Source organism: Gymnogyps californianus, chromosome 1 (assembly GCF_018139145.2).
Source record: "Gymnogyps californianus isolate 813 chromosome 1, ASM1813914v2, whole genome shotgun sequence".
Lineage (NCBI taxonomy): Eukaryota > Metazoa > Chordata > Aves > Accipitriformes > Cathartidae > Gymnogyps > Gymnogyps californianus.
The window spans coordinates 131082754-131094874 of NC_059471.1; the positions used below are offsets into that span (position 1 = coordinate 131082754).

Consider the following 12121-nt stretch of genomic DNA (forward strand, 5'->3'; position numbering starts at 1 on the left):
ACTTTGAGACCACTGACCCTCTGCCTGGGTCTATCTGAATGCAAGACTCAGGTTTACTTGAATACATCACCTTTAATTATCTTTTGGGGAAGATTTCAGCTGTTCTATTGTCCTGATTTCAGCTGGGACAGAGTTAACTTTCTTCTTAGTAGCTGGTACAGTGCTGTGTTTTGGATTTAGTGTGAGAATAATGTTGATAACATGCTGATGTTTTAGTTGTTGCTAAGTAGCGCTTATCTTAAGTCAAGGATTTTTCAGTTTCCCATGCTCTGCCAGCAAGCAGGTGTGCAAGAAGCTGGGAGGGAGCACAGCCAGGACAGCTGACCCAAACTAGCCAAAGGGGTATTTCATACCATGGAACGTCATGCCCAGTATATAAACAGGGGGGCAGTTGGCCGGGAGGCACGGATCGCTGCTCGGGCATCGGTCAGCAGGTGGTGAGCAACTGCATTGTGCATCACTTGTCTTTTCTTGGGTGTTATTTCTCTCTTTTTTTGTTATATTCCTTTTCATTACAATTATTATTCCTTTTCATTACAATTATTATTATATTATTATTATTATTATTAGTTAGTAGTGTATTTTATTTTACTTTAGTTATTAAACTGTTCTTATCTCAACCCATGAGTTTTACTTTTTTTTTTTTCCCTCCTCCCCACCCCACTGGGAGTGGGGAGGGGTGAGCAGCTGCGTGGTGCTTAGTTGCTGGCTGGGGTTAAACCACACCATATATACATGCAAAAAAATTGATTGACCAGACATTTAGTGGATTTGCCCAACAACCACAAAACAGCTAGCATTTTCTCCAAGGAACTTTGTGTTTCTGCTGGTAAATCTGTTCTGACTCTGGTCCCAGTCACTGCTAATCACAACAGCCTCTCTTCATGGCAAATAATTTAAGTCCAAGTGCCTGGAAAGCTGAGATGGACTCACACAGAGTTCCTTGACTGAGAGCAAAGATACAAAATACAATACAAAATATGTCTTCAGGAAGGCACACTTTGCCTATTTAGCATTCAAACCTGTTCAAATATATAGGTACCAACAAAAGTTTCCATTAAAAGATTCCTGTATTTTGATAAATGAGGTATTGCACTTACAAAGGGATGCCTGCAGACAAATTGGGGGGAGTGGGGGGTGTCCATTGGATAATTTGCTTGAAATTCTATTTGATAAATCATATCTACTTAATTGACAGAGCACCAGAGTGACATGGTTAAAGATAGCTCAGCATTGTAACTTCTTTACATATCAGTATATGGACACATATTCTATTTTTGGTCAATTATTTGGAATAGCAGTTGGATCCACATTATCATTTGTATGGCTGTTTCAGTGCAAAAATGTATTCCAAAATGAATAGGTCCACTGACAAAAGCTCTAATAGTGGACACATCAACCACTTGCATGTCTCTAACTGGTGAGCAGATAGTGACAAGGAATTAAGAAGAATGTGGTATTCTATGAAAAAATTATTCTAATAAAGGGATTCTAGCTTTTTGTGAAAAATTTTCCCAGTGACACTTGCCCAATTTATGTATATATAGTTGAAAAACCTGATAAGTATATTCTTAGACAGAATTTTCTTTTTAACCTCCCTCACCTGAAGTGTCCTCAACATAGTTTTCTTGATGTGGATATCCCTAATATGACTTTATGTGTATGTGTGCATTATATATATTTTTATAGTTTGTGATAAGGAGTCACATACAGTTACTGCATGGTTCTCCTCACTCAGAAAAACTTTGTCTCAACAGAATTCTTTTTATATAGCACTTTTTTCCACCTGCATGACTTGCTTTCTCATAAATGTGTTACATCGTGGTATCTTTTAATTTCAAAGCTTTGCCCCAAGCATAGCCATGCAGGCTTTGATTGAAAATGACTGTGAATGAGACATGAAAGATAAAATCAATTACCTGAATCCAACATTAGAGTGCAATGCAATATCCCAGGTCTCTTGGCACAAACGATACTGATTCATAGGATTGTGAAGAACCATTAGCAAAGAGTTATCTTGGGTATGATAAAAGGAATCAATACATCTGTATTCTTGGGATGCAGTATGAAGAACCTGAAAAGGAAAGAAATACAGGTACATCCTCCCTGCAGACAGTAGCATATGTACAGATGCTACACAGCACAGCTTTTAGCAAAAAGTGCTTCAGAACTTCATTCTCCTACAAGATGTATGCAAAGCATTTGGATTCCAGCAATCTGAAGTGTTCAGGCAGGTGGAAATTGAAACTCCACCGCTATTCATATTGAGAAGAGGCAGTCACTATGCTCCACCTTCTGAGACTGACCATGGATGAAAAAGTTTGGCTAAATAATAAACAAATAAATTTAAATATTAAATAGATACTTAAATAAACTTAAATAATAAAGTATTTAAATAAAAAAAACAGTAAATAAAAGCAGAACTATCATATACCAGGTAAAAAGAAAACAAATTTACTTTTTTTTAGCTCAGTTAAGTTTACTTGGTATTCAATTTGCTATACTATGACCTGCACATCTCTGAGACTTACTGTGTTCTACATTATTCCACTCTGTTCTGTACTGCCCCATCATTTTCAATTTTTACACTGTCTCCAGGCTGAAACTTATTTTATAGTTACAGCTAGAAGAAAGCCTTCTTTTAAACTATTATTTTTACAGAACTATGCAACTGAAGTAAAACTGAAATAACTCCATATCAATAAATATTCTCTTTAAACATGCAAACCTTAATAGCAGCTGGTGTAAAAATTATGTTCAGATGTGACAAGTAGTATAAGAAAATAAATACTCTTATAAAATGTTATTTTCTGTTGCAATAAAATGTTATTTTCTGTTGCAGTTATTTTCCATCAGTATCTTTTGACTAGATTCACTGATGATTAACAGTTCAGTTAGTATTAGCTATTTATGTTGCTTAAGAAGGAATTCCCTACGTACTGAAATGCATGACCAGACTTTAAAGTTGTGACACTAAAGTGGTGCTGAAAAAGTCCAAGCAGCCTTTCTTTCAGCCTTTCTTTCACCCATGTATAGCATGTGTCAGGATCGAATAAGAATTGCAGCATATGAAGCTCAAGGCAGCACAGGAACTAATAATCCACTCCTCCCAGGAGAATGCCTACCAACTTAAGCCATCTACACTTGAATTTATCTTTCACATTTATCATTCTGTCTTTCTGCAAGATGAGTTTTCGTCTTTAGCTTGCAAGATTTCTATAAATGAAGCTTGTAGCCCTGAAAGGGTGAAGTACGATTACAATAAAATTTTCTATTTGTCCATAAAACATATACTGTATAGGTATTTGCAAAGTATGCTTTCACATACACTGCACTAATGAGTCCCATAACTGCAAGGGAGGATCACCCCTAAGGGCAAGATCATTTTGTCTCCATCACACGTTTAGCTAAAAGACTCACTACCAAAAAGGACAGCTGCAGTTTGGCCAAACCAGGAAATAAAAACCCTTCTTCACACAAGAAACTGAAAAGCAGCTAAAGAACAATGGGTTTGGTAAAAATGTAAAAGGGATAAAACTGAATCAATTATCTAGCAAGGAAACACCCTGTACTCCATTACTAATTCTTTGTCCAGCATTCTGAGGGGTGACTGTATGTCTAAAGATTGTCAGCTCACAGATACCTGAAGAAGAACATGGGGTTGAAAATGCTCAGCAAAACTCCAGTCTGTCAAACAACGTCTCTGTGTCTTTTTTATTTCTTCTGAGTTTGGTCCTAGGCCATAATTTTCCGGACTCACCTCAAAATACACCAAAACAAAATCACGAATATCAACATTTCAGTGTCACTTGTATTACATTAACTGTAATCTTGTTGACTTAATAGATAAGCATCCCATGTTGCATCACAGTTAATTGCATAATGCTGCACATGTGTAGACCCGTATGGCACTATTTAATAAAAAACACAATTACTCCCAAAGGTTTTTGGTCTTGGCTCTTTTATGGCAAACATAATCTAAATATTTTTATTATTAGGTTATATGTTTTTGAGTTCTGTAAGCAATTATGAATATTTAAACGTCCTATGAAGTAATTTTAAAATTGCTATATTTATCTAGGGCTGTATGGCAGGCAGGTGTTTCTGAAGATGCCAAACTACACAGTTTATTAGTTTGACACAGTTTGGCAATTTCTCTCAAACTCTCATGTTAGTATTTGACCCCTAGTATTCAGTGAAATCAGCATAGAATTGACATTAGTAGCTTCACCAAGACCCATCACCTTAGAATTCAAAGTAAGTGATTTCATAGTGCTTAAAAGTTATGGCACTATTTGCCAAACATCACAAAATTAACATTTGCATGCAGTATTGCAAAGGAATCCCCAGTAACATGTCCTGGCATTGAACAGTATCTTCTGTTGTCTCATGCTACAGAGCACAGTTTATTCCATTCCTCACACTTGCCATATCAGAAATAAGAAGATCCAATTCTTTGTTCAAAACATGATCAGCCAGGCCTTCTCTTCCATCTTTGCCATTTGTTTCTGTATGTCCTGGAAATTGAAAGCAGAATTTTAAGAAGTGTTCCAGAAATTTCAGCCCTAAACACTAAGGTCGGAGTGATGCAATTTCCTTAGCTTCCCTGATGAGATTGCCATCAAGTTGAAGCTTCCTTTTATGACACTAGTCCTATAAAATATAGGATCACCTCTGCTACGCTTCTTTCCTAAAAGAGCACTTTAAAAGCCAGGGACAACAAGTGCCAGACAGTTAAATAAATAAATAAATAGAGAACACTTTATTTATAAGACACACTCAAATTATCCTCTTTATCTGTCCTATGCTGGCCTTGCATGGTCAACACCATTAAAAACTCTCTAAGAAGTGTCCTCCAGATTCATACACGAAGAACCATTTTTCCGCATACTATCTGAGAAACAGTAACAAGCATTCCGTTGCACAGATGACACAAAAAAAGAAGGCAAAATCAATTGTTTTAATATTTTCACACATATTTGAAAAATGCAAATTTTAAACTCTAAATTCATTTGATTTAGAGTTCTATAAGCTACTGACAGAACATTACTTCTGCTGAGGGTTTGACCAGTCATTCCATTGTTACAATGGGCACCTGATATGAACAGGATCACATGGAGACTTCAACTTCCATATTCTCATAATTTTTTGAAATAATTTCCTTTTAATACAATTCTTTATGCCCTGAGTTAGGGCAGAGATCACTAATATTTGATCAAAATTCACACATACAAGAAAAATACTCTTCCTGGGAGAAAATACTCCAAAAAGTATTTGTTCATAAGTGGCTTAGAACCAGCTCAGCTTCCAGACATACATCTTTCGGCTCTGCTTCTCTAGGAAATTAGACCTGTTTACTGACTGCCTTTAGAAGATTTAAGAAATCTGAAAGCAAATGTTTTCTCTTCCTGGTATTTGCTTTTGTGTTGCAGAAGTGTTGCAATGTTGGCGGTTATGGTTGTAACTGCAGTATTTAGTATTGTGACTAGTATAAAAGTAAAATAAACTAACACCCAAAAAAGGTTCCCAAAATTCAGAAGAGGGGCAGATAAGCAGGAATCATTTTTGTCTGCTCCAGCCTTCTATGGAAAGGATCCCATCTAAGCTGGTTGCCTAGACATCTATATTAGGAAAGCATGGGCAACATCATGAACCTAAAGGTATAGCCACTTAAACTGACCTAATTTCTACTTTTCTTGCATCCCAGAAAAATAATCACTTGTTTTTAATGTTGCTTCTTGACCAACACTGCTCCTTTAATCAGGCCAACAACTTTTCATTATGTTAGAATCTGCAGGAGAAAATGTAGAACTTTCAGAAAATTCACTCTGCATTTTCTACAAGAGGTCTTCTCCATCTCTGTTCCGGCTCTCTAAAATGTTCCCATTCTAATATGAATGAGATAGTTATAGTGGCTCAAATGCCACATAGTAACCTGCTAAAGATATACTAATTGCACAGACTGGAAATGAAGTAAGAGAAGCTGATAAAGCTGAAACATAGCTTAGACATTCTTTATGATTTTAACTTGAGGGTTTTCACGTATTTCTGGCCAAATACAGAGAGTGTCTAATGTGTCTATGAAAACTGGATGTTTAAACTTCTACTTTACGACATCAGTTCTACCATGCTAGCCTTATTCTGAATTCTTTTCATTGGTCTCACTTTCTTCAACACCTAATAGATATGTTCCTCTTTCCCTGTTACTTCTGAATTTGGCCCAAAATTTTGAATGTCAAAACTCTACGCTGGATTAACCTGTATATGAAAGAAGAGGGAAGCCTGGAAGAAAAAAATTTAAAAGGAAAAGGTATGTATGCATGTGTAATTACAATGTATAGCACACCTTTTTTAATTTTCAACTTTTTATATCACCTTCTAGAGTCCTCATGTGTAAGTTACATATTCTTTGCATTTCCTAATACTCATGTCATAAGCAATAAAACAGTCTTCTAGTACATACTTTTCTACAGATATCATTTTAAAGAGTTGCTTAAAAAACTGTTGATGTTGTCATATGAAATAGCTAGCTTTTGTCTTTATCTACTATTCCTACATAGATACTCAATGTACAGACTATACAATACTTGAAAATTCGGTGATTTGTACAAGGAAGAAAAATCACAGTCCTGCAATAGCAAATGATATGGTAAAATAAATAGTGAATTCAAATTCTTCAGGAGTAATGTAAACAGAGAGGTTTTTACCAGAGCCTTCTGGAGATTTCCCAGTGAGTTTCTTTTCCACAAGGAAGAGTTGTCTCAGCTGTCTTGCAAACCTGGCTGGATTATCCCAAGGGATATAAGACACTTCAGAATCACCTCCAACCATAGATCCAGAGCTCTCCAGGAGACCAGAGTCACTCAGCCCAGTCAGCCTCAGGCTTTCAAAAGTAAACACTCTGAAGGCTCTTTCTACTTCAGCCCAACTCAGAAGTTCTGTAAAAGAATTACAATCATTAACTGAAAATGTCCTTACGGCTCAGCAGAAGATAAATAGAAGACTATATAAGTGTATTGTTCTTGGCAACTCTGCAAAAGCCAACAACAATTTCCTTAATGGTGTTGGATCAAATTATGTGAACTACATTTTACACTGCATTCAAAGTTGAATGCTTCCAAATTGCAAAATGATATGCCTAACTATTAATCCATCTTAAATGAAGTGCTTCCTACATCTGAATACCTCCTGGCCCATTAACTTTATATAAATGATGTTGACTTTAAAATACTGAGTAGACTTTATTAAACCAGTTAACAACTAGTTATTTTCAGTTCATGAAAAGGCTTCCATTATCATGAACTTTTTTATTATCTGTAGCTTCTCAAACCAAGTATCAAATGTTTTTTTCTCTTCAGACAAAATTTTACACAGAAGTATGCAAGGTGCAAAGGCAATAATAAATCTTATTTATGGTTGTATGCATTGGTGTCCATATAACAATGATAATCACGAGAAGGACTGAATTTTAAGACAGGTAGTTCAGTGCTCAAATCATACAGAGTATCTTGAGTTTGAAATGTTTTCTCTTTACGGTAGTTAGACACCCACGCATGTCACACATCTTGAAAATGTTGGATATCTCATCTCCTGTTCAAATCAATTGCCTTCTTGATAAAAGTGAAGACATTGCTAGCTAAGTGAACAGCTGGGAGAGTTTGGCAGTATAGTATGGTCCAGTGAAGACCATCAAATTTGATACCCATCAGCTGGAATGCTACAGCAGTACAGAATACCTTAATAGTTCAGTGTCCAAAATGAACATATCAACAACTGGAAACGATACAGCGAGTGTAAATTAATCCAACACAAGGGATTTCAGGACTGAATAGCTGGGAAAGTACCTTCAAATCCTGTGCCTTATATGATGGCATAAATGTAACCAAAGGGATCTGGGTGTTTATATTTCTTAGTAGTCTAGGGTAAACTTTCAAAACTACCTAAGGGTATTTATGTAGTCTTTGGGATTGTTTCACAGTGTACGTCATAGTGGTATGCATGCTCCAAGAAAAGGTAACTGCAGAAGTGATTATGGCTGAGGAAGTGATTGTATTCTTGGTTTGATAAAGGGCCTATTATAGAAGCCATTTCATTATTAACACTAACAGCTTACACAGAATACATTCTGAAAGCCATTTATTGTCCAATAAAAATCTTCTACCTAAGATACATGTGCTCCTCCACCAAAAGGGTGTTGGTAAATAAACATACAGTTTATGACAGTGTCTCCCAAAATGCATTCTACATCCTAGGATCAAAATAGCAATTTGTACAACAATTTTTTTTTTCCCCTCAGATTTAGTAAGTGTTTGTATGTTTGTGAATATAAATAAATAAATGAGTTCTAACATACTTCCAGGTCTTAGTCATGCAATATTTAATACTCATATAGCCTTTCCCATTAACCATGAAACTGAGGTCTAAAGTTAACCCTAACTTGTATAGTAGGCTAAGGTATAAGCAAGAAAATGGGAAATTCTGCAAAGGTTTTAAGCAGCTGGAAAAACTTGTCCCAAAATTCCTGCTATTTAATAGGATCATCAACCAGAAGAAAAAAATGGAAGTTATATCTATGAAAAAGAAAATCACTTTACCACTGGTACAATAATGCATGAGCTCGTGAACTCTGGCCAAGCGTTTAGTGTTCTCTTCAGTTGAAGGAAGGGTGAAATGGATAAGTTCTGTAAGAGGCAGTCTATCCATCATTTCATGTTCAATCTTTTCTGGATTTAAGTTCTCCTGGACCTGGAACAAAAACCAAAGTACCAGAGTTAAAGTAAACGTTCACACCAGTGGATTTCTAAAAATTATGCTTGAATAAAGAAGTCTTTTTATAGCAAAAGACATAAGCATGTGCTTAAGTCAGTTGGACATAAACTTAAATTTGAGCATGTGCTCACAGTGTGTTTTTGAATCATGGTGTCAGATATTTGAGGTAGAAAAAATGAGATACATAAGAGAATAACTGATGGCATAATAACGGACACTTGTTAGAAGATATTTGCCTGTGCTAGCCAGACTCAAAAATTCTGGAATACAGAAATATGTACTGATCTATTCAGACAGGCAGCAGGTACCTTCCATGTATCTTTCAGCTGGTCTGTGCTACTTCTCATAGTAACGAAGCCTGTAAATTCGTTGATCAGTCTGTGACAACAGCATCCCTACATATTTAAGGATTTATCTTTTGAGACTTATTGGTATCTTTCAGCTTCGCTCTGTTTAGTATTACGCACTCACAGTACCTTTTTCTTGGACTGTATCTTCCAAATCTTTTTCCTCTATCCACTCCTCAAACATTGTGCTATATCCTGAATTTCCTCTTCAGCAAGTACATCATATACATCAAGCATATGCCTGCTAAGAGCATCTTTCTCGGTGATTACTCAGTCCTGCCTTCTGCTTGAACACCTCCAATGTGTCAAGCTCAATTTGTTTCTGAATACTGTTTTAATCAGTGGTTGTCAAAGTATTCCACAGACAATTTGTAATTCATGAAGCCAGGCAGACACACCTTAGCTGTGAAATCTAGAATTGTATTATCACTTGCATTACCTTCAGAGTATTTTCAAAGTCTAATGGTAAAACTACACCTTGGCTTTGGAAAACTTTGAGAAATTCACAGTGTTTTTTTGGTTCAGAAAGTCTGGGAACTGTTACTTTGCAATAATCCCAAACCTTGCAGTCTCTGAACCTTTCTGCTTTTGTTAGAATTTGGCAATGTCTTGGTTATACACTATGTTCCAACTATTTAGCCAACCTGAATACACTTCTTGTGTTCACTAACAACCTCTGTATCTTTTCTTATACTTCTCTACATCTTAGTACTTAATCCAGTCTACACGCTAAATCACCGTTATCAAGTTAGTAACTCATTTTCTGCAGTTTCATCAGTGTTTGACTACAGTAAATTAACAGAGTTCTGTAATATCTCTCATTTATGCAAAAGGCTAAACAGTCTCATTAATAATGCAAACAGATCACTGAAATCAATATAGCGCTCTATGTTTGTGATGTGTCCTCTGTCAGCAGAAGTAACTCATTGCTTCTTAAGAAGACTAAACACGTGTTAGTGTGTCTATCTCAGTAGGAAAAATCTAGGCTATACTGTTCTGCTTTGTAAAAACACCACTCCATCCTTTCTAGTGCATTGAGTATTCACTCCCTGTGGACTTTAGAACTGTTTATATATGATAGGTAGCACTATACCTTCAGCAGGTGCAACCGCTGAGCCAGGGTATCATGGTAGTTAAATAAGAGAGGGTACTTGGGGGTGACAGTCTTTTTTTCACTGTATTTACGAGAAAAGTAGTCATATAGATTCTGTTAAAAAAGAAAGATGTATTAAACCCCAATAATCAGATTTGTTTGTCATTTTAGCAAATGAACAAAAGACAACGCAAACCTTTTTTTCACTCTCAGAAAGTGAAAGAGAAGGAAGGACAGAGGCTATATGATCTGCAATGGTATGATGTAGCCCATCTGCCCGAGGCTCTGGTACCACCAGACTAGGTGGTGTAAGGTCTTCTTCACTTGCAATAACCTGGCAAACATGATATATGTTAGCTTTCATTACAGTATGACTGCTGCTTAACTTCATTAAAACTACCAAACAGATCCTGCTATAAGCTAAACACACATCCACAAATTTTGTCAGGAAAGAAAACCATAATTTTTTTCTACAAGTAGCAAAAATGCAATTCTTCATTTTAGTTCCTGCCCAAAACAAAGATTATGGAAAACAGAATTAAATGTTTTCTCCTATTATTCACTTTTGGAAGGATGAGAAGAAAAATATTTCCAACTTGAAATGTTAAGAATTGTTAATGAACACAGATAATTAAAAACTGATTGTGTATCAGGTGTTGGACCTTATTTTGAGTATTTTTGCCTGAGTCTATTTTCAGACTAAATTGCAAGAAGTAAAAAAAATAAGATTGTGCTGAAATTTTATTTCTAAAAGGAGAAGCATTTCCAAATCATACTGTGGGTCTCTGATAACTCATAGATTGTGCCTGAACTCAACAGAAGTCAGATCTGTCTAGCACTAGCATCTATATACGCCACTTCTGTGTTAGGCTTGCCCCAAGACCTTTGTACTGAGTAAAACAGTAAAAGTTCAGTATCAATAACATTGTTGCAGGACATGAAAACTTGTTATTGAGCTAGCTAAGAAATCACACTTTTTTCCTCATTTGATTATATTGCATCTGTAGTTTTGAAAAAAATAATTTTAGAATAACACTGTATATACAGGGTAAGCACACAATACGAAAGAAAACCAAAGATGTCACTTTTGAGTTGTGATTCCTTTGTATTAAACCTCCTTGGTCAGTGCCTCCATGCACAGTCTCCTATTTTAGGCTGAAACAGACGGATTTATCGATCTTTGATCAATTCATTATACCAGGTCTAAGCCGAATTAGCCACAGGAATTATAAAGAGAATATTCCCACCTGTTCCAACATGCAGTTCAGCATTACGGGTACAGAAAAGTATTCCTCAGGAATCTGACTCAGCAAGTCATTGTAATACCTCATGTCCACAGAAGTAGCCAAAAAAGAAGCTTCTTCCTCTGTTGTAATAAGAGATAAAACATTAAGATTGATTTCTTCAGAAATGCCAATTTATATTACCAACCAGTTCAACCTTCAGACAAGTTTTCTTAAAAAAGACTAACAAAGTCCATTACTGTAGAGCTCTTAAATCCGACTGTGACTAGGAACAGACAGAAAATGTGATTTTCTAAAGAACTTAGTTAACACCATTGCAGTTTCCAGAGACTTTCACAATGTATTCACCAAGAAACCACTCTCACAACATCAAATCACATCTTCAGCTTACTGTGCAAATAATTTCAGGGATTTGTGCTGTCAGATGAATGAATGGTACAACAGAGTGAGCAGCTACAGATGAGTGCTTTAATCCTTTAGACATACCCTGTGACAAAATTACTGTTGGCTGAATTTCTTCTGCTTGCCCTTTTTTCTTTGAAAGTGTAATCTGTGATGCTGGTTGTACCTAAAGGAACAAAAATAAAGATTAAAAACCTCAGAAACAGTAGAACAAATGAGGATTACACAAATAGGTGGGGGAAATTAATTTCATTTAGCTTTGGTTA

The 12121-nt window shown here is 36.0% G+C and overlaps 1 protein-coding gene across 1 annotated transcript in view; it reads right to left on the minus strand.

Annotated features, from left to right (window-relative positions):
• SPAG17 (sperm associated antigen 17) overlaps window positions 1-12121 on the minus strand; it is a 117279-nt gene that overhangs the window by 60994 nt on the left and 44164 nt on the right. The window contains exons 9-17 of the mRNA XM_050894300.1: window positions 11940-12021; window positions 11457-11575; window positions 10406-10543; window positions 10210-10323; window positions 8595-8745; window positions 6708-6938; window positions 4429-4517; window positions 3644-3760; window positions 1920-2074 (exon numbers count right to left, since the gene is read on the minus strand). Coding sequence (XP_050750257.1) covers window positions 1920-2074; window positions 3644-3760; window positions 4429-4517; window positions 6708-6938; window positions 8595-8745; window positions 10210-10323; window positions 10406-10543; window positions 11457-11575; window positions 11940-12021 — 1196 coding nt within the window. The remainder of the gene's footprint in view (window positions 1-1919; window positions 2075-3643; window positions 3761-4428; window positions 4518-6707; window positions 6939-8594; window positions 8746-10209; window positions 10324-10405; window positions 10544-11456; window positions 11576-11939; window positions 12022-12121) is intronic.